Here is a 20554-nt window from a genome sequence, read left to right on the forward strand (position 1 = left end):
TAAAGCTGTGGCACTCTGTCAGTCTGGCGACAGTACTGAAGAGGAAACGGGTTGTTCTTCTGCTCCTCGATTAGTGCTGAGTAGTAGGCGGCTCTAGCTATACGAACAGCTTTCTTATAGCTTTTAAGGCTATCTTGCCAGACTATATGTGACTCCTCCAGTTTGGAGGAGCACCACATTCTCTCTAGTTTCTGTTTGTTTGTTTTTTAAGCTGTCTGGATTCAGAATTGTACCAAGGTGCTTGTTTCCTTGCATTTTCTTTTTTAGTGGGGCAATTAAGGCCAAAGTTGTTCTTAAGGTGCCTGCTGCACTATCGATAAAATGATTGTAGCCCACGTGAGGAAAGGAGGGGTTAACTAGAAGTATTTATGAAGAAAAAACATATTGCCATTTAATTTCTGTTGCAGATATATCAGATTTCATTTAAAGAAAAAAAGTGACTTCATTCTTAGTTCATGTAGATCATAAATCGGAAATACCGCGAGAGGCACCACCAAAATTTCATGAGTTTGTGTTCTGCTGTTTTATTGGTCAGGTATGTGGTTGCTTGGATTCACCTGTTTGATTGGAGAGAGAGAGACGAGCAATGGCTACGGTTGAGTATGCTGATATTCCACAGGTGTAATTTCATTTGCCACATGTTTTTTTCCGCGAACTGATAGTTAAAGAAGACGCTGTGCGTGTGAGTGTGTGATTGAGCAAGTTTAGTGAAGAAAAAATAGGAGACTTCGGGAGAGAGAGGGAACTTCGCAGCCGTGGATGTCGGAGTGCTGTAGGTCGCCATCTAGGGATTGCTTCGGCTAACCGGTTCGTCGGCATGACTTTTTTCAGTGGGAGAAGCAGTGGATTCTGTTCGGGAGCTGCGGATCGAGCCTGGCGGTTCTTCGTGGGTGAGGAGCGGAGGATGTCGTCAGCTGAGCAGCGGAACGGTCAGCTGTGGAGTTCGTTCATGGTGCGGCTAGTGACTTTAGCTGTGCTGCCTGGTCTGTGCGTGGATTAGAGTATTTCGTCGTCCTACTTGTTAATCTGCCGCGTTTCTCCCGCGGGGAAAATAAAAGAGGGTGCGGCCGCAACGCACTCAAGCATCATATAGGCCTGCAACGTTTATTGCTGGTGTGAATGCGAGTGTGCGTGTGAATGTGCGTGTGTGGGCCCACATTAGTGTATCATTTTCTGTGTTGGGGAAAAAATATGGTTACGATTATTGATTGGTTACAGTATCCTGTGATGTAAATGTGGTAACAAAAGTGAATGGTGTTTATGCGGGTGGGTTAGTTTTTCTCCATTTTGAGTTAAAATAAGTATTATTATTTATTTTTAAAATGGGTTAATTGTAGGGTTTTGGGGGACAATATATTTGTTGTTGTATTATTATTGTTTTGCAAGGAGTAAATATTCATATTTTGCCAAATTCTTTGGTAAACTCCCTTTGCATTTAAAGAAGAAAGTCTGGTGTCAGTTACTACTGAGGTTTAATTTGCTCACTCAAAATAGGTAAACCTTAGGGTTGTTACCTTAGTGATAAACGGACCCAAAACCACCTCATTCCCCTAGTGTGCAGTGGGGTGTTACATGATCAATTTGGAAGGGACTCATGACACTGAATTTAGTGCCAATGGAATTGCTTCCTTAAATCTAGCTACAGCCTGATCAGACAAACATCTGGAAACTACAGTTTTCCTGAGTGGAGTGTAGTTGATTAGTACAAATTCAAAAGTGATTAATTGATGGTCAGATAAAAGGGCGTTCTGTGGAAACACAACTGGATGTTAAGCTTCAATTCCATATGTTAGGACGAGGTCGAGGGTGTGGTCGTGACAGTGAGTGGGTTCATGGACAGACTGATACAACCCATTTAAGTGTAGAAGAGATGTAAATGCTATGTGAAGACGGCCAAGAGACTCAACCCCTGACAGGCGCGGTGGGCTCTCCTTTTCAGGCACTTTGATGTTACACTCATGTTCTGCCCAGGCCCCAAGAATGTGAGGGCTGATGCTCTCTCCTGCCTGGAATCTTAGGGTTCCCCCGAAACCACGGACACCATTCTCCCACCTGCCCGGGTGTTCGGTGTCATCACCTGGAAGATTGAAACTGTGGTAAAAACGGCTCAATGCATCCAGCCTAACCCTAGGACCGGGCCCTGCAACCGCCTGTTTGTACCAGCTGCCATCCGTTCCAAGATTCTGCAATGGGGTCATGCCAGCCATTTTGTTTGCCACCCTGGTGCTCGTCGTACGGCAGCCTTCATCCACAGGCATTTATGGTGGCCCTTCCTGGAAGCTGACACTAAGGAGTTTGTGGCTGCCTGTGATGTATGTTCCCTCGGTTAGGCGTCACATCAGCTGCTGGCAGGTCTCCTGCGCCCTCTTCCGGTCCCAAGTCTGCCATGGCCACATGTGGGGGTTGTTACCAGAATTCCACCAGCTTAAGGTAACGATACCATTCTCACTATTGTTGACCACTTAAGTAAGGCAGTTCACCTTGTTGCCCTCCCTAAGCTCCCCACCGCGGCTGAGGTTGCAGACCTCTTGGTCACCCATGTTGTCCATCTTCACGGGATTCCTCAGGATATTGTCTCAGACTGTGGTCCCCAGTTCACTGCTAAGGTGTGGCAGGCCTTCTGCTGGGGGATTGGGGCCACAGCCAGACATTCTTCTGGGCACCATCCACAGACCAATGGGCAGACAGAGCGGGCTAACTAGGTCCTGGAAGCAGCTCTATTTTGCTCTACTGCCAGCAACCACACTTCCTGGAGCAAGTACTTACCTTGGGTAGAGTACGCTATTAACACCCTGGAAATCTCAGCCACTAGTCTATCTCCTTTTACGTGCTCCTTATGCAAACCAGCCCAATTGTGTCCAAGCCAGGAGTTGGAGGTGGCAGTTCCAACCACCAGAGCCCATCTTTGTCAGTACCAGTGTATCTGGAAGGCTGCTTGGAGTGCCATACTGCGGGCCAACGAGCGATCCCAGCGGGCCACCAATCGATGGAGGAAGCCAGCTCCACACTATAGGCCTGGTGAGAAGGTGTACCTGCTGGCCCAAGATCTAACTCTCCCCACCACCTCCTGGAAATGGGCCCCTGCTACTTTGACCACATCATAAACCACATGACGGTACATCTCCACCTTCCAGCCTCTCTCAAGGTTCACCCCGTGTTTCACATTCTGCATCTCAAACCCGTAGTCTCCAGTGCTGTCTGCCTCAGCTCCAATTCCTCCGCCTCCCTGGGGCCTGAAAGAGTGTGACATGGTCTGGGGACGTCAACATGCTCCTTGCTGTCCATTGTCGTGGCTGGGGCTACCAATACCTAGTGGACTGGGTAGGGTATGGCCCAGAGGACCGTAGTTGGTCTCCCCATACTTACCTTGCAGACCCCATCCTCCTGGAAGAATTATACTGGGCCAACGCTGATACCATCGGACCGTCGCCTGGTGGCTCCGGTAGAAGGGGAGTCCTGTTAGGGATCCTCCCAGTGCTATCCATGGCCCTCCTCCTCTGGCTGGGAGGACCAGCAGCACAGGTGCTGCTAACCGGCAATCTGCCACACCTGCAGCCAATTATCTACCCAGCTATAGGAGGAAGCCTGGACCTGGACGCCTTGCTTGAACGTACTAAACCCACGTGAGTGCGACTCCAACGCCTCTCCAGAACCACTCCACAACTCCACTGCCTCCCGAGTCCTCCGTGATTCCAACGCCTCCCAAGATCTCTTCTGTCACTACACGACCACACCGCTATAATACTGTTAGTCTCCTGGACCCCAACAGTCTCCTTCCCGCTCCAACTTCAATTCCTCTGGGGCTCTGACCCCCAGTGTTAGGCATTCCCCACCCTGAACTGGTTAGTGCACACTCAGCATTTAACACAGCACATACACACAAATTTAATTACACATCCCTTTCAAATAAAGCTTAAGCACCACATTCCCCCTATTCTAGCCTCCCTATTACAGTGTAGGTTTTTTCCCTATATAATTTCATATATAGCCTTCGGGCATTATCCTTCTTGGTGTCCTGGGGCCTCATGTATAAACACTTGCGTGGATCTCATACTAAAAAACTGCAGTTGCAAGAATCGCGAAAGTTGCGTACGCACAAAAAAATCCGGATGTATCAATATGCGCATGCGCCGGAATCCACTCATGTTTCCTTGATACATCCCGATCATCGTGGAATTGAGCGCATATGTCGAAGCGACCGGGCCCGCCCCCATTACACCCACCTATAAATACGCTAATTTATTTAAATAGGGTGTCCGCTGTCAGCACTTGCAAAATAATGTCAAAGAAAAAGAGGTTCACGGCGTGGAGCTGGAGTCGCTGGTCGGGGAGGTGGAGGAGAGACAGCAGATTCTGTTTGGCAGCTTGTCCAGTGGTGTCAGTATAAACAATGAACGTGAGTGGAATAAGAAGTGAGAGGGTGAACGCAGTGGGTTCGGCGCAACGCACCCCCGCGAGATGAAAAAAAGTGGTGGGACCTGTAATCGGCTGAAGTTCCCTTCTCATCACCAGTGTTTATCATCATGTTCAGCCACTGTTTTCCCAGACTTTGGTGCTGTAGGGTATGCCTGTACAAAGCATGTAAAATTAAAGCTGCAAGCAGCGTTGTTAGGGCCTGAGCCCTTGCGCGCCCGCGGCCGGACCGTCGGCCCGAATCCAACTGTGTAATCGGCAAATCCCTAGGCCTTGTAGTTTAGGAGATACGGGCCTCAGTGCGCTGCACAGTGCGAGTGTAGAGCTGAGAGCCGGCCTTTTAAGAGCCCCTCCCTTCTCTGCTCGCTCTCTGCCATCTGTGTCGGAGTGGAGAGAGAGGAGGATTTGGGCACTTTCACTGTGAAACACAGTCATAAGTCAGCATACTGTATGTTGGTCAAAAGTGGAATGTAAAGACATCAGTGCGTAGAGTTTTTTGTCAGGAATTAAATGGTGTGTTTTTTTAAGGTGTCAGTGTTTTAGTTTAGAAGCTACAAGTGTTTGTTTGAGAGTATGTACATGAGGGCAGAGAAGCTCCAATTGTGGTTTACATGACTACAGTAAACAAATCACTGCCATCTGCGCTAGAGTGAAGAGCAGCTGAAAAATGCACATTTTTAGTGTGTGAAAAGCAAATAACTCTGCATATGTTGTTTCAAAGTGCAATGTAATCCCATATTTTTGAAGGGATTTTTGTGAGGAATCCAGTGGTGTGTTTTGTGAAGCTGTGTGAGTTGTAGTGTAGACGTGAGAAGCGTTTGTTTGAGAGTGTGTACCATAAGAGGACACGGCCTCCCCATTGACTTCCATTATAACGTGAATTTGTGTCGCAAATTTGACGGCTTATAAAACGGAAACCGAGCGATTCATATAAAATTCTTACTGAACTTTTAATCAGCACAGTTGGGAGAGTAATGTGTGAAAGTTTGGAAGCGATACCATTAACGGCTTAGGAGGAGATAGATTTTGTTCGGAGGGTGCGATGGTGGAAAATTTGACATTTGTGTCCAAATTGTGGACATCCTGATGGAGTTAGGTGAGGGGTCAGAGTGTAAGAATTTTTCGTCTTGATGAGACGAGTCCAACGGTGTTGGTCCCATGTCTGTGGGACATTCCTAGGGGAAGTTATTGACGTAAACGTGTTTTTGGCTTGCTAGGTGGCTGTTTCAGTTTGTTCTTTCTTTGACTAACTATACTAACTGGACGGTTGAGTATTATTAGGGCCTGAGCCAGAAGGTACTTCTGGGCGAAGACCCTATTATGTTTCGAAGTCAGAGAGACACGAAGTCAGCGCTAAAAGCAGTAAAAACACACACTTAGGAGCATCACAGGCCTCTAAAAACATCACAGGAGGGTCCGGGGGGGGACAGGGGGGTGAGGTCCCCCATTGAAACCTATGGTGGCAAAAATTATATCTGAAATTGTTAAGTTTCTTTGGCTATTCTTTTTTAGGGCCTGAGCCAGTCCCTGGCGAAGACCCTATTATGTTTCGAAGTCATCTTCTTCTTTCTTTCTTCTCCCGCCTCTTTAACGCTGAATTTGACCCCCTGAACATGCATGAAATTCGCTGAATTTTTGCACACACGTCCGGTCCGGCGAAAAATTTTATATTTAAAAAAAAAATTTCACCAAAACTCAATAGCGCCACCTAGGGAGCAAAAAAACTAAAAAAAAATTGGGAGCGCTATAACTGCTTGCACGAATGTCCCACAGACATGGGACCAACACCGTTGGAATCGTCTCATTAAGACGAACAATTCATACACTCTGACCTCTCACCTATCTACAACACAATGTCCACAAATTGGACAAAACTGTCAAAAAAATGAATTTTTTACTCCCCGAACAAAATCTATCTCCTCCTAAACTGTAAATGGCATCGCTTCCAAACTTTCACACATTACTCTCCCAACTGTGCTGATTAAAAGTTGTTCAAGGTTAATATACTACGCGCTCGGTTTGGATTTTATAAGCCGTCAAAGTCGGGGAGACACGTTTTACGTTACAATGGAAGTCAATGGGGAGGCCGTGTCCTCTCATGGTACATACTCTCGAACAAACGCTTGGCACGTCTAAACTAAAACTCTCACAGCTTCACAAAACATATCAGTCGATTGCTCAGAAAAATCTCTACAAAAATATGGTATTATATTCCACTTCCAAGCAACAAATGCAGAGTTATTTGCTTTTCACACACTAAAAATGTACACTTTTAAGCTGCTCTCCACTCAGGCACAGATGGCAGAGATTTGTTTACTGTAGTCATGGAAACCACAATTGGAGGGTCTCTGCCCTCATGTACATACTCTCAAACAAACACTTGTATCTTCTAAACTAAAACACTCACACCTTCAGAAAACACACCATTGAATTCCTGAGAAAAAACTCTACGCACTGATGTCTTTACATTCAACTTTTGACCAACATATGCTGAGTTATGACTGTGTTTGTCAGTTAAACTGCCAAATCCTCCTCTGCTCTCCACTCTGACACAGATGGCAGAGAGCGAGCAGAGAAGGGAGGGGCTCTTAAAGGGCCGGCTCTCAGCTCTGCAGTCACACTGTGCAGCGAACTGAGGCTCGTATCTCCTCAACTACAAGGCCTAGGGATTTGCCGATTACACCGTTGGATTCGGGCCGGCGATCCGGCCGCGGTTAGGCGGGGGCTCAGGCCCTAACAACGCTGCTTGCAGCTTTAATTACCCTTACTCACAGGGAACTTTATTTCTGTTAGCGACACTCTCACAACATAGTCATCCATGCGGTCTCTCGCTTGGCATAACAACAACTGCAACTGCATATGCGCAGTGTGTCCGCTAATACGGTCCGTGTGAAACAGCATTAAACAATCCCATTGTTACATCCCTTTTCTTTTAAACAAATAAAATATTGTGCATGACATATTTGAATTGTCTTATAAGATTCCTTTAACATTCACTGCTAACACAATATCCTTGGCTTACCTTCTTTAGCTCATATTCATGAAATAATAAAACATAATGAATACACAGTGCTAATTTAGCCTTAGCTTAAACTTAACATTTGAATCTCCAGTATACTCAACAGATAGTCCAGTTTTCATTTAACAAATAAAATTCTAGTATTCTCGTATTAAAGTGTGAACTCTAGGAACAATTTCACAGTTGTTTTTTTTCTATAACATTTTAACCGTTTTCATACAGTATGAAACAAACTTTCATCAACATCTCTTCTTTCAACATTTATAACTTCACTTTCAATTACATTGTCTTAACTTTCTTTACATTATATTCTCTCTCTCTCTTTTTTTTTTTTTTTTCAGTTACTGTCCCCTCATTTACAGACAAAGTCTTTCAGGTATCTAGGTTTCTGAACTACACGTCCAGACCTTGTGGTCACACTGTGATGGTTAGGAGTGTCCTGTGTAGATGTTGGCACCTGTACTCTACCCATATCCACAGTCCCTGTTGGTGTCTGATCCTCCATCTTAGCGTTCATGGCTTTCCTAAGGTGACGACGATTCCGTCTGAGGACATTGCCTGAGTCCAGCTCCACTTTGTAGGATCTATGACCCACAGGGGTCATCACTGTCGCTTTTTTCCATGTAGTGTCTGTTCGAAGTGGCTGAATCCATACTCCGTCTCCAGCTCTTAACATGTTCATGTCCTTTGCTGATCTGTTGTAGTACTTAGCCTGCCTTTGTTGGTTTTGTGTCAGTGCCTCTTTAATGTCCATTACCTTTGGCTTCAGCAGACACTCTGTGATGGGCAGTAGAGTCCTCGTCCTCCTACTAAAGAGTCTCTGCGCTGGACTCACACTCAGCCCTTGTGATGGGGTATTTCTGTGATCCAGTATGGACAGGTATGGATCCTGCCTGGACATTTTCGCCTTCCTCATCAGCCGTTTGGCTGTCTTCACAGCTGATTCTGCCTTCCCGTTACTTTGCGGGGAGCCAGGCGATGAAGTAATGTGTGTGAATTCCCACTTTCGGCTGAAGTTTTCAAACTCTCTGGATGAATATTGGGGCCCGTTGTCAGAAAAAACAACGTCTGGGATCCCCTGTCTGGCAAAGTGCGCTTTCAACTTCCTGATCACTGTACTGGAAAGTGTGTCTGGGAGGTAATCAATCTCCCAAAAGTTGGAGTAATAGTCCACTGTTATCAGATAATCTCTGTCTTCGAAACTGAAAAGGTCAGTACCCACTTTAGCCCATGGTCTGTCTATAACCTCATGCGGCCTAAGTGTCTCTTTCTGTTGCTTGTGATCTACTGATCTGCAAATATCACACTTCGTCACAAATGTCTTTATCTGTTCGTTCATACCTGGCCAGTAAACGCAGTCTCTTGCCCTTCTCAAGCAACCCTCAATCCCCAGATGTGATGAGTGAATCCGTTGTGTGATGTCTCTCTGTAGCAATTCAGGGATGATAACTCTCTCTCCCCTGAAAACAAGTCCATCCTGGGTGCTCAGTTCATCTTGAAAGGAAAAGTAATGTACTATGTCACCAGGTACATCATGCTTGTTTTGTTCCCAACCCTTCTGTATGGCACTGATCAGGGTCTGCAGTTTTTTGTCCATCTGTGTCGCAGCCTGTATTTCACTCAGCCTCTCTGCTGAGATTGGAACAAATGCCATCATGTTGACAACCTCAATTTCCATGTCTCTCTGTCCCTTATGGCTATCATTCAGGTACGCTCTGCTCAGCGTGTCGGCCAATAGCAAGTCACGACCAGGAACATAGGTCACATTTAGGTCATACTTTTGTAGTCTCAACAGCATTCTCTGAAGCCGTTTTGGTGCGTTCCACAGTGGTTTTTTGACTATATTTTCCAGTGGTTTGTGGTCTGATTGGACAGTGACAGGTCGCCCATATGTATATTGATGAAACTTCTCCATTCCAAATACTATCGCCAGGCATTCTTTCTCAATTTGGGCGTAGCCCCTTTCTGTCTGCGTCAGTGCTCTGCTCCCATACGCCACGGGTCTGCCATTCTGTGCCAAAGCTGCTCCCAGTCCGGTTTCACTGGCGTCGCACTGCAGTGTCAGTTCCATCTCAGGCTCATAGTATTTCAATACGGGTACCTGTGTTATTTTGTCCTTTAACCTCTTGAATGCACTCTCCTGTACCTCAGTCCATTCCCATAAACTCTCCTTGTGTGTCAGCTGCCTCAGTATTTCACAGTCATCTGAAAGGTGTTCATAGAACTTGGCCAGATAGTTCACCATCCCTACTAGTCTCTGTACGCCTTTCACGTCTGTAGGTGGTGGCATGTCCGCAATGGCTTGAACCTTCTCAGGGTCAATTTTCAAGCCCTCTGCTGTGAGAAGATGTCCAATGTAAGGCACCTCCTGCTTCCTGAGCTTGAGTTTTTCAGCGTTCAACTTGATATTCCTCTCTCTGCATCTCTGAAGGAACTGTCTGAGTTTTTTGTCATGGTCCAGACTCGCGCTCTGCCATGTTTCGCCTTCTCCTGTGATGAGAACATCATCTGCTATGATGTAGATGCCTGGCAAGCCTTCCAGTGCTTGCATCAGCCTGCGCTGAAAAACCTCTGGTGCTGGGCTGATACCCATCGGCATTCTGAGCCATCTAAATCTGCCAAAAGGTGTGGCAAAAGTAGTGAGGTAGCTTGATTCTTCTGCAAGCTTCACGTGCCAAAATCCATGCTTCACATCACAGACAGTGAACACTTTTGCCCTCGCCATGTCCGGTAGAATGTCATCCATAGTAGGCAGTGGGAAGTGGTTACGCTTTAGAGCCCTGTTCAATGGTCTTGGGTCTATGCAGATTCTGGGCTTCCCTGTCGGTTTCTGCACAGATACCATAGCACTAATCCATTCTGTACTACAGTCAACCGGTGCAATAATCTTTCTGTCCACCAGGCTCTGTAGTTCCTCACGCAGGGGTTTCATCATTGCTACAGGGACTCTTCTCTTTGGGAGTTTCACAGGTTCTACTGTGGAGTCAATTTCTATTCTGTATTCTCCTTTGAAGCATCCATCCCCAGTGAACACATCATTGAACTCAGTCTTTATCTCATCCAGTGTCCATGTAGACTCACTGCTGTTTGATATGGACACAATACTGTCAGTGGCAAATATGTTCTCATATTGTACTCTGATGAGTTTCATGGCTTCACTTGCCTTTCTGCCCAGCAGGGGTATTTTGCAGTCCTCTCCCACTACTTGAAACTCCAGCCTGTACAATTTCTGGTTTCTGGGATTTCTCACTTTGACTCTGCACTTGCCAACTGGGCGCATCTTTGACTTGTTGTACATCACTAGCACCTTATCTGTTTGTTCAATCTCTATGTCTGGGTTTAGCATATGTATTGGTATAACATTGCATGTCGCTCCACAGTCAATCTGAAAGTCAACCAGGTTGTTGTTGTTGATCATCATTCCCGCAAACAATTGTTGTGTTTCTCTCTGTGTCACTTTTGTGTCCTTTATGTGATTCACAGCTTCTACCTCCTGTGTAACTGCTGTGACTGTCATAACGTCTTCACAGGAGTCTGAGTCCTCTTCTGCGACAGCGTGCACCTTATTCCTCTGTTCTCCGTGGCTCACCTTGCTCCTGCATGTCACTGCAAAGTGATTTTCCTTCCCACACTTTTTGCATCTTTTCCCAAAAGCAGGACATTTTGTTTTTTGTCGTTCGTGCCTTCTGCCACAGAATTTGCATATCTCTGTGCTTTTGTCTGTTTTGATTTTCCGCTGGAAAGCATGTATTTCTTCCTCTACTTGTCCCTCTATAGTCTTACTGTGCTGTCTTGAGAGTTCCATAGCTCTGCACACCTGTAGGCATTTCTTTAAAGTCGATTCTTCCTCTCTGAGCAGCCTTTCCCTCCATGTTGAGCTGTGCGTGCCGCAAACAATCCTGTCTCTGATAAGGGAATCTTGTAGCTCACCGAAGTTACATGTGCTGGCTAGCATCCTCAAATCTGTGACGTACTTGTCAATAGTTTCCTTTGTGCCCTGATTTCTGGCAAAAAAACGATATCTTTCCACAGTTTCATTGATTTTAGGAGAGCAATGTGCATCAAATTTCTCCAGTATGCGTTCAACAGTCCTGTTTTCCGTACTCACATCCTTCATTCGCGTGTCGCAGAGCTCTCTTCCACGCTCTCCAATAAGGTAGTGAAATAGCATTACCTTCGACGTCTCTTCCGCGTCCGGCTTTGCAAGTCCCATATAAAGAATAAATTCCTCTTTCCACGATTTCCAGGACTTCGCAAGATTGTTTGCATCCATATCCCACTGTACGGGCGCTTTTAATCCTTCCATCCTCACCAGCAAGCACGTGTCGTCTTCTGCACACTTGTCCGGATCCGGCAATTTTTTTTTTTTCTTCTACTATTGCATAGTTCGTAGTTCAGACCGCTGCCACCATGTTTCAGTTTGTTCTGTCTTTGACTAACTATACAAACTGGACGGTTGAGTATTATTACCCTTACTCACAGGGAACTTTATTTCTGTTAGCGACACTCTCACAACATAGTCATCCATGCGGTCTCTCGCTTGGCATAACAACAACTGCAACTGCATATGCGCGATGTGTCCGCTAATACGGTCCGTGTGAAACAGCATTAAACAATCCCATTGTTACAGTGGCGCTGTTGAATTTTGCATGAAATTTTTTTTTTAAATATGAAAATTTTTACCAAAACGGACTTGCGTGCCAAATTTCAGTGAATTTCATGCATGTTCAGGGGGTCAAATAAGCGTTTGAAAAGCGGAAAAAAGAAAGATTAAAGCTGCAAGCAGCGTTGTTAGGGCCTGAACCCCCGCGCGGCCTTAACGGTGTAATCGTCAAATCCCTGGGCCTTGTAGTTTGGGAGATAGAAGCCTCAGTGCGCTGCACAGTGTGACTGCAGAGAGTGAGAGCAGAGCAGCCAGCTGGCCCTTTAAGAACCCCTCCCCCGCTGCACTGTCTTTGATCTGTGCTAGAGTGGAGAGCAGAGGAGGATTAAGAGAATTGTAGTGTGTAAAAGCTGAATAAGTCGGCATTAGTTGGTGTAAAGTAACACAAAATACCATATTTTTGTAGGGATTTTTGTCAGGAATATAGTGATGTGTTTTTAAAAGGTGTGCAATCTATGGTGTAGATGTGAGAAGCATTTGTTTGACAGTATGTACCCTGAGAGGACACACTCTCCCCATAGACTTCCATTATAAGCGTGAAACGTGTCTCCCCCACTTTGAGGGCTTATAAAATCCAAACCGAGCGCGTAGTATATTAACCTTGAACAACTTTTAATCAGCACAGTTGGGAGAGTAATGTGTGAAAGTTTGGAAGCGCTGCCATTTATGGTTTAGGAGGAGATAGATTTTGTTCGGGGAGTAAAAAAAGTCTTGATTTTGACAGTTTTGTCCAATTTGTGGACATTCTGTTGGAGATAGGTGAGGGGTCAGAGTGTAAGAATTGTTTGTCTTGATGAGACGAGTCCAACGGTGTTGGTCCCATGTTTGTGGGAGTTCTGTGTGAGGAGTTATAGCGCGCGAAATTTAAAAAAAAAATCTTTTATTTGTGTGGCTCCCTAGGTTGCGCTATAGACTTTTGTGGTGTTTTTGTTTTTGATTAGTGAATGTTGACACAGAACGAACAATTGTGCCGAATTTCATGCATGTTCAGGGGGTCAAATTAGATTATGCGCATTATGCGCATATAGCGCGCACTCATTGAGAACAAGAACAGTATAATACCAGGTTTTGAATGGGTGTGTATATGAAAACTGGCTCCGGGCCGTCTGGCCCAGTTGCCTCATGGGTGTTGGGGGGGCCTGGGACACTGTTTAGTGTGTGTTTTTAGTGTTTTTAGTGCTGCTAATGTGTTGCTCTGCCTTCGAAACATAATAGGGTCTTCGCCAGGTACTGGCTCAGGCCCTAATTAAAGCTGCAAGCAGCGTTGTTAGGGCCTGAGCCCCCCCGCGGCTGTGGCCGGACCGCCGGCCCGAATCCAACGGTGTAATTGGCAAATCCCTAGGCCTTGTAGTTTAGGAGATAGGAGCCTCAGTGCACTGCCCAGTGAGAGTGCAGAGCTACCAGCTGGCCCTTTAAGAACCCTTCCCCCGCTGCACTGTTTCTGATCTGTGCTAGAGTGGAGAGGAGAGGAGGATTAACAGATTTGTACTGTGTAAAAGCTGAATAAATCAGCATACGTTGGTCAAAAGTAACACATAATACCATATTTTTGTCGGGATTTTTGTCAGGAATACAGTGGTGTGTTTGTAAAAGCTGTGGGATGTATGGTGTAGACGTGAGAAGCATTTGTTTGACAGTATGTACCCTGAGAAGATACGCTCTCCCCATAGACTTCAATTGTAAGCGTGAAACGTGTCTCCCCCACTTTGAGGGCTTATAAAATCCAAACCGAGCGCGTAGTATATTAACCTATAGCAATTTTTAATCAGCACAGTTGGGAGATTAATGTGTGAACGTTTGGAAGCGCTGCCATTTACGGTTTAGGAGGAGATAGATTTTGTTCGGGGAGTAGCAAAAGTCCTGATTTTGACAGTTTTGTCCAATTTGTGGACATTGTGTTGTAGATAGGTGAGAGGTCAGAGCGTATGAATTTTTCGTCTTGATGAGACGAGTGCAACAGTGTTGGTCCCGTGTCTGTGGGACATTCGTGCAAGCAGTTATAGCGCTACAATTTTTTTGCGAGTTTTTTTGCTTCCTAGGTGGCGCTATTGAGTTTTTGCGAATTTTTTTTTTAAATATAAAATTTTTCGCCGGACCGGGTGTGTGTGCAAAAATTCAGCGAATTTCATGCATGTTCAGGGGGTCGAATTAAGCGTCAAAGTGGCGACGGAAGAAAGAAAGAATAATCGGAAGAAAAAAACGAAGCAATTTCAGATATAATTTTGCCACCATTGGTTTCAATGGGAGACCTCACCCCCCATCCCCCCCCCAGGGACCCCCCTGTGATGTTTTTAGAGGCCTGTGATGTTCCTAAGTGTGTGTTTTTACTGCTTTTAGCGCTGACTTCGTGTCTCTCTGACTTCGAAACATAATAGGGGTCTTCGCCTGAAGTCTTCGCCTTCTGGCTCAGGCCCTAATAATACCAGGTTTTGAATGGGTGTGTATATGAAAACTGGCTCCGGGCCGTCTGGCCAAGCTGCCTCATGGGTGTTGGGGGGGGCTGGGACACTGTGTAGTGTGTGTTTGTAGTGTTTTTAGTGCTGCTAATGTGTTGCTCTGCCGAGCAAACATAATAGGGTCTTCGCCAGAAGTACCTTCTGGTTTAGGCCCTAATAATAGTAGAAAAACTTAACAATTTCAGATATAATTTTTGCCACCATTGGTTTCAATGGGAGACCTCACCCCCCGTCCCCCCCCCGGACCCCCCTGTGATGTTTTTAGAAGACTGTGATGTTCCTAAGTGTGTGTTTTTACTGCTTTTAGTGCTGACTTCGTGTCTCTCTGACTTCGAAACATAATAGGGTCTTCGCCTGAAGTACCTTCTGGCTCAGGCCCTAATAATAAAACGAAGCAATTTCAGATAAAATTTTTTCCACCATTGTTTCCTATGAGAGACCTCACCCCCCGTCTCCCCCCTGGACCCCCCTGTCATGTTTTTAGAGGCCTGCGATGCTCCTAAGTGTGTGTTTTTACTGCTTTTAGCGCTGACTTCGTGTCTCTCTGACTTCGAAACATAATAGGGTCTTCGCCTGTAGTACCTTCTGGCTCAGGCCCTAATGATCTACAATCAGTACTAGCATCAGCGGCAAGTCTAATGGACCCTTCTCTACCTGCGTTGCTGTAAGCGTGTGACCTCACTTCCTGTTTGTGCATTGCTGAACGTAGTGCTTTGCTTCGTCGCGCTAGCTAAAGTGTGGTCATCCCCGCTAATTCCTTATTCGTTGACTAATTACCTGCCTGAACTACATATCTATTTGCTCTATTTGGCCGAAGTTTAAAGACCATCTGTCTTGGAGCGACAGTCTTTATGTAAACTCTCCACTCTAAGCTAGCGATGGCTTCTCGCTCTCCTCTCCCCTGCTCAGTGTGCCACATGTTCAGTTACTCCTCAGCCTCCTGTAGTGATACGGACAAGTGTGTTAAATGTAGTTTGTTTGTAGCGTTGAAGGCGAGGCTTAGTGAGGTTGAATTGGACCTGTGGCGGCTCCGCACCAATGGATCCAAACAATTAGCCGCTAGAGCTAGCCAGTCCCCGTTAGCTGGTGGGGACCGTCTTAGCTTAGCCCCGACCAGCGCTCCCCCAGCAGCTCCTGAGCAGCCGGGAAACCAGGGTGGCCGGGTGACTGTCCGAAGGAAGCATAGTCCGAGGCACAAGCCTGCTGTCAGTGACCAACCACCAATTCACGTCTCGAATAGGTTCTCCCCACTCGGCAACACACCCGCCAAGAAAACAACTCTGGTAATTGGAAGTTCCATTCTGAGAAATGTGAAATTAGCGACAAGTGCATTCCAGGGGCCAGAGCGGGTGAAGTCGAGTCAAATTTAAAACTGCTGGCTAAAAGTAATCGTAAATATGGTAAAATCGTTATTCACGTCGGCGGTAATGACATCCGACTACGCCAGTCTGAGGTCACAAAAATTAATATTGAGCCGGTGTGTACGTTTGCGAAGACGATGTCGGACTCCCTAGTGTTCTCTGGTCCCCTACCTAACCGGACCAGCGACGACATGTTTAGCCGCATGTCATCGTTCAACAGCTTGCTGTCGAGGGGTTGTCCTGCAAACCAAGTGGGCTTCATAGATAATTGGAAAACTTTCTGGGGGAGACCTGGTCTGATTAGGAGGGACGGCATTCATCCCACGTTGGACGGAGCTGCTCACATTTCCAGAAATATGGCCCGGTTTATAATAGAACCAAAACCCTGACAAACCAGAGTTCAGACCAGGAAGTAGAGCTGCCGTCTTACACGCTTCTCTGCGCGTCCATTAGGGCAGTTACCCACCCAAAATTACATAGAGACTGTGTCTGTCCCCCGACCACGTCAGTTTACTCATTCCAATTCTACGTGTAGAGGAGTCAATCAGAAAAACCTAATAAAAATTAACACAACCACTAAATTAACTCAAAAAAATCTAAAAATTAGATGGACTATTAAATATCCTCCCACTCTTATGATGACATCATGCACTCCAGCCACTGCAATACATAACCTTCTTAAACTGGACTCTCTGAGAAGCTCCTTAAATATAAACTGTGATTTTATAAAATTTGTTGTAGATATCAAAATGAATTTTGAGACAAATAAACTTCTGAGTCTTTTCACTTGTTTTAACTTTGAATCATGCATCTATGACCAAGTATGACAGAATGGCATGGCTCCAAAATAGATTTTCTCAAGTGATCCCCATTCATTTCAACTGGATTTGTTTCATGATTTAGTTATTTGCAGCCATGGTTACTCACGCCAGCAAAATGTTTGTATACTTGTCCTGATCGAGACACACATCGTGATGTATATATTAATGGAGTTTTGTCAAAGCTGTGGCAGGAGTTACACATAACAAAGTGTGTTATTAATAATAAAAAAAAAAGTAGGTACAATGAATCAGACCAAACCCTAGATAGCCTTCAGGTAGATTGGCAGCTGGGTGAACCAAATGATAAGCAATACCTGTTCACAATCACTTCAACATACCCAGGGTCATTGGATTGATAAAGAGAGAAAAGAATAGGAAAAAAATATTAGAAAAAATAATAATGACATGAACATTTGAGAGCTTAAGAGGAAAAAGATTAAAAAATAAGGCATGAACAAAAAAAGCTTATGAATTGTAAATTATGCAATTGTAATTGTATTATCAGAAATACAAAGAAGTTCTATTGTTACCTGGGGATAGGGATGAGAAGGTGGGTAAAGACAAAATAAAACAATAGCAGAAAATTGAACCCAACATGAACAAAAAAAATTCTTACATAGATTGAAAAGTGTTCTAGAGAATATTACAGTATTAGGACACCCACCCAGCCAATTATGTATGAACAAAAGGGAGGGTGGTTAATACTACTACTACAAATAATGATAACAATAAATGATCAAATTAATTACTAATATAAATTATATAATTTGAATATAATTCAAAACACCCTTGCAGGGTCAGCAGTGTAGTAAGTTAACTCAAAAAATGACAAGATATTAAGGTGGAGAGTCCAGGAACAGTATAGATGAAGAAGATAATAGTAATGTGAATGATTTCTATGATAAGATCATATCAAGTTGAAAGTTATCAATTCAGTGGTTAATGTATATGATAAAATGGGATAGAGATGGAGAAATGGAAATGGCTTATCTATTTATTTGGAATAGCACTTATCAATGCATCCACATGAAACAAATCAGCTGACAAAACTGATGGCCTGTCTAAAGGAAATAAAAGCATGGATGACCCACAATTTTCTTTTATTAAACTCTGACATAACTGAAGTTATTGTGCTGGGCCCAAAACACCGTAGGAACACATTATCTAATGAGATAGGTACCCTGGATGGCATCACCCTGGCCCCTAGCACTACCGTAAGGAACGTAGGAGTTCTCTTTTATCAGGATCTGTCCTTTACCTCTCACATTAAACAAATCTCCAGAACTGCTTTCTTTCATTTACATAGCATCACTAAACTCAACCACATCCTGTCTCAAAACAATGCAGAAAAACTAGTCTATGCTTTTGTCTCTTCCAGGCTGGATTACTGCAATTCCATACTATCAGGCTGTACTGATACTTCCCTGAAGACTCTCCAGCTGTTAAATTAAGGCTGGCTCAGGCTAGCCCTTAGATATGCTTCTATAGGCTTAGACTCCTGGGGATCTCCCATGGTGCACTGGGCTTTTCTCTCCGTCTCTCTGTCCTCTCTGCGCTCCTATATTTATTCATATTAATAAGTTGTCTTCATCTCAAGAGCCTTTGTACTCCCAGATCCCTGACTGATGCTGCTACTGGAGGAGGCTACAGACCTTAAGAGGCTCAAGCTGCCACCCTTAGCATCACCTGGTCACGTCCCCATCTGTCCATCATTCTCTTCCCCTTTCTCTCCCACTTTATCTCTGTCCCTCTCTTTCCTTCTGTATATGTCTTTTTCCACTATCTATCTTTGTCTCTGCCCCTCTTCTGCTCTCTTTCCCCCAACCGGACAACAATTTGCTCACAGGCTCTCTAGATCACTAGCTAGAGCTGGTTTATTTTGAGATTTAGCGATGCTGTTAATTTTGTGTTCTACCTTGAGGTCTGTCTATATTTATATATTTATTTTCTCTCTGCATTTCCAGTTTTGAAGAACGTTATTTTTTTGTTTTCTATGTTGTTGTTATTTGTTTGCTTTTGCCACAGTGACACTTTTTTGCAATAGTTCCAGTTTTTGACTTGACTGGGAAGGGAAGTTGATCAGAATGGTAAATGGACTCAATTTTATATAGCGCAGCAGCACTCAAAGCGCTTTACAGTGTCGTCTCATTCACCCATTCACACACACACACACACACACACAGATGGTAGAGGCTACCATGCAAGGCACCAACCTACTCATTAGGAGCAATTATGGGTCCAGTATCTTGCTCAAGGACACTTCGACATGGTCACCGGGTTGAGAATCGAACCAGCGACCCTTCGGTTGCTAGACGGCCACTCTACCCCTGAGCCATGCCGCCCCAGAAGTGACCGAGCAAGCAAAGTGAGAGGAAGAGTGGAATGCAGCACAACATGAGGGACAGCTATCAGTTATTTGGAGGTTTGGTTTGGTTCTTCAAATAGATGAGTTGCTGAATTCTGTGTTATGCCTTTAAATTGTAATACCTTTATTTTTTGTCGTCGTCATCCTCCGCTTATCCGGTTGGTCTGGGTCGCAGGGGCGAACTACCTCAACTGACTCCTCTCGACTTGGAGGAACAGCAGCTGTATTTTGAGTCCCTCCCAAATGACGAGTTTCTCACCCTATCTCTAAGGGAGAGCCCAGCCACCCTGCAGAGTAAACTCATTTCGGCTGCTTGTATTCGCGATCTTGTTCTTTTTGTCTTTACCCAAAGCTCATGACCATAGGTGAGGGTTGGAATGTAAATTGACCGGTAAATCGAGAACCTCACCTTTTGGCGAAGCTCCTCTGTACTGTACTGTACTGCGGATGCTGCCCCAATCCGCCTGTCAACCTCCCGCTCCATCCTACCCTCACTCGTGAACAAGACCCTGTGATACTTAAACTCCTCCACCTGAAACAAGACCCCTCCCCCCCCCGACCTGGAGTGGGCAGGCCACCCTTTTCTGTCTGAGGACCATGGCCTCAGACTTGGAGGTGCTGATTCTCATCCCAGCTGCTTCACATTTGGCTGCAAACTGCCCCATTAAGCGCTGGAGATGGTGGCTTGATGGAGCGAAGAGGACCACATCAGCCACAAAAAACAGAGACAACATCCTCCCGCCACCAAACTCGACCCCCTTCACCACCCGGCTGTGCCTAGAAATTCTGTCCATAAAAGTTATGAACAGAACCGGTGGCAAAGGGCAGCCTTGGCGGAGTCTCACTGGGAACAAGTCAGTCTTACTGCCGGCGACTCTCACTTCTCCGGTAAAAAGACTGGACGGCCCTTTGTAAGGGGCCATCCACCCCATACTCCCACAGTACCCCCCACAGGGTGTTCCTGGGAACACAGTCATAAGCCTTCTCCAAATCCAGAAAAACACATGTGGACTGGTTGGGCAAACTCCCATGCCCCCTCCAGCACCCTAGGGTGAAGAGCTGATCCACGGTTCCACGGCTGAGACGAAAACCACATTGCTCCTCCTCAATCTTAGGTTTGACTATCGCCCTGACCCTCCTCTTCAGAACCCCGGTGGTTCCCACTCCAAAGGCACCGCCCCCGATATCCACGCAGTGATGCAGAGACGTGTCAACCAAGACAGCCTCACAACATCCAGAGCCTTGAGATACCCAGGGCGGATCTCATCCACCCCCGGAGCTCTGCCACCACGGATTTGCTTAACTGCCTCGGTACTTCTGCCCCGGAGATTAGACATGCTCCAATTGATGATCAGATTATTAATCAGCAATTTGTCAGGTCATGATTTTTTCTCAAGGACATTGGATTGCCTATTGAGTATTCATCCATCCATTTTCTTCTGCTTATTCCTGTTAA

At 45.4% G+C, this 20554-nt stretch overlaps 1 protein-coding gene across 4 annotated transcripts in view; it reads left to right on the forward strand.

The window, feature by feature from the left end:
• The window catches only part of LOC147256968 (glycine receptor subunit beta-like), a 95121-nt gene that overhangs the window by 53607 nt on the left and 20960 nt on the right, over window positions 1–20554 (forward strand). Inside the window, exon 1 of one of the 4 annotated variants that reach the window (XM_086210695.1) lies at window positions 18662–18820. The exons of 2 other annotated variants lie outside the window; for them this stretch is intronic. In XM_086210695.1, the coding sequence (XP_086066821.1) occupies window positions 18818–18820 (3 nt within the window). In that variant the 5' untranslated portion in view covers window positions 18662–18817. Of the gene's footprint in view, window positions 1–18661; window positions 18821–20100; window positions 20410–20554 lie in introns of those variants that run through there. One more of the 4 variants, XM_086210694.1, reaches the window with a different exon arrangement.

The sequence above is a fragment of the Aulostomus chinensis genome, chromosome 8 (genome assembly GCF_037954235.1).
Source record: "Aulostomus chinensis isolate RoL2024-O1b breed Wild chromosome 8, RoL_Achi_v1.0, whole genome shotgun sequence".
NCBI lineage: Eukaryota > Metazoa > Chordata > Actinopteri > Syngnathiformes > Aulostomidae > Aulostomus > Aulostomus chinensis.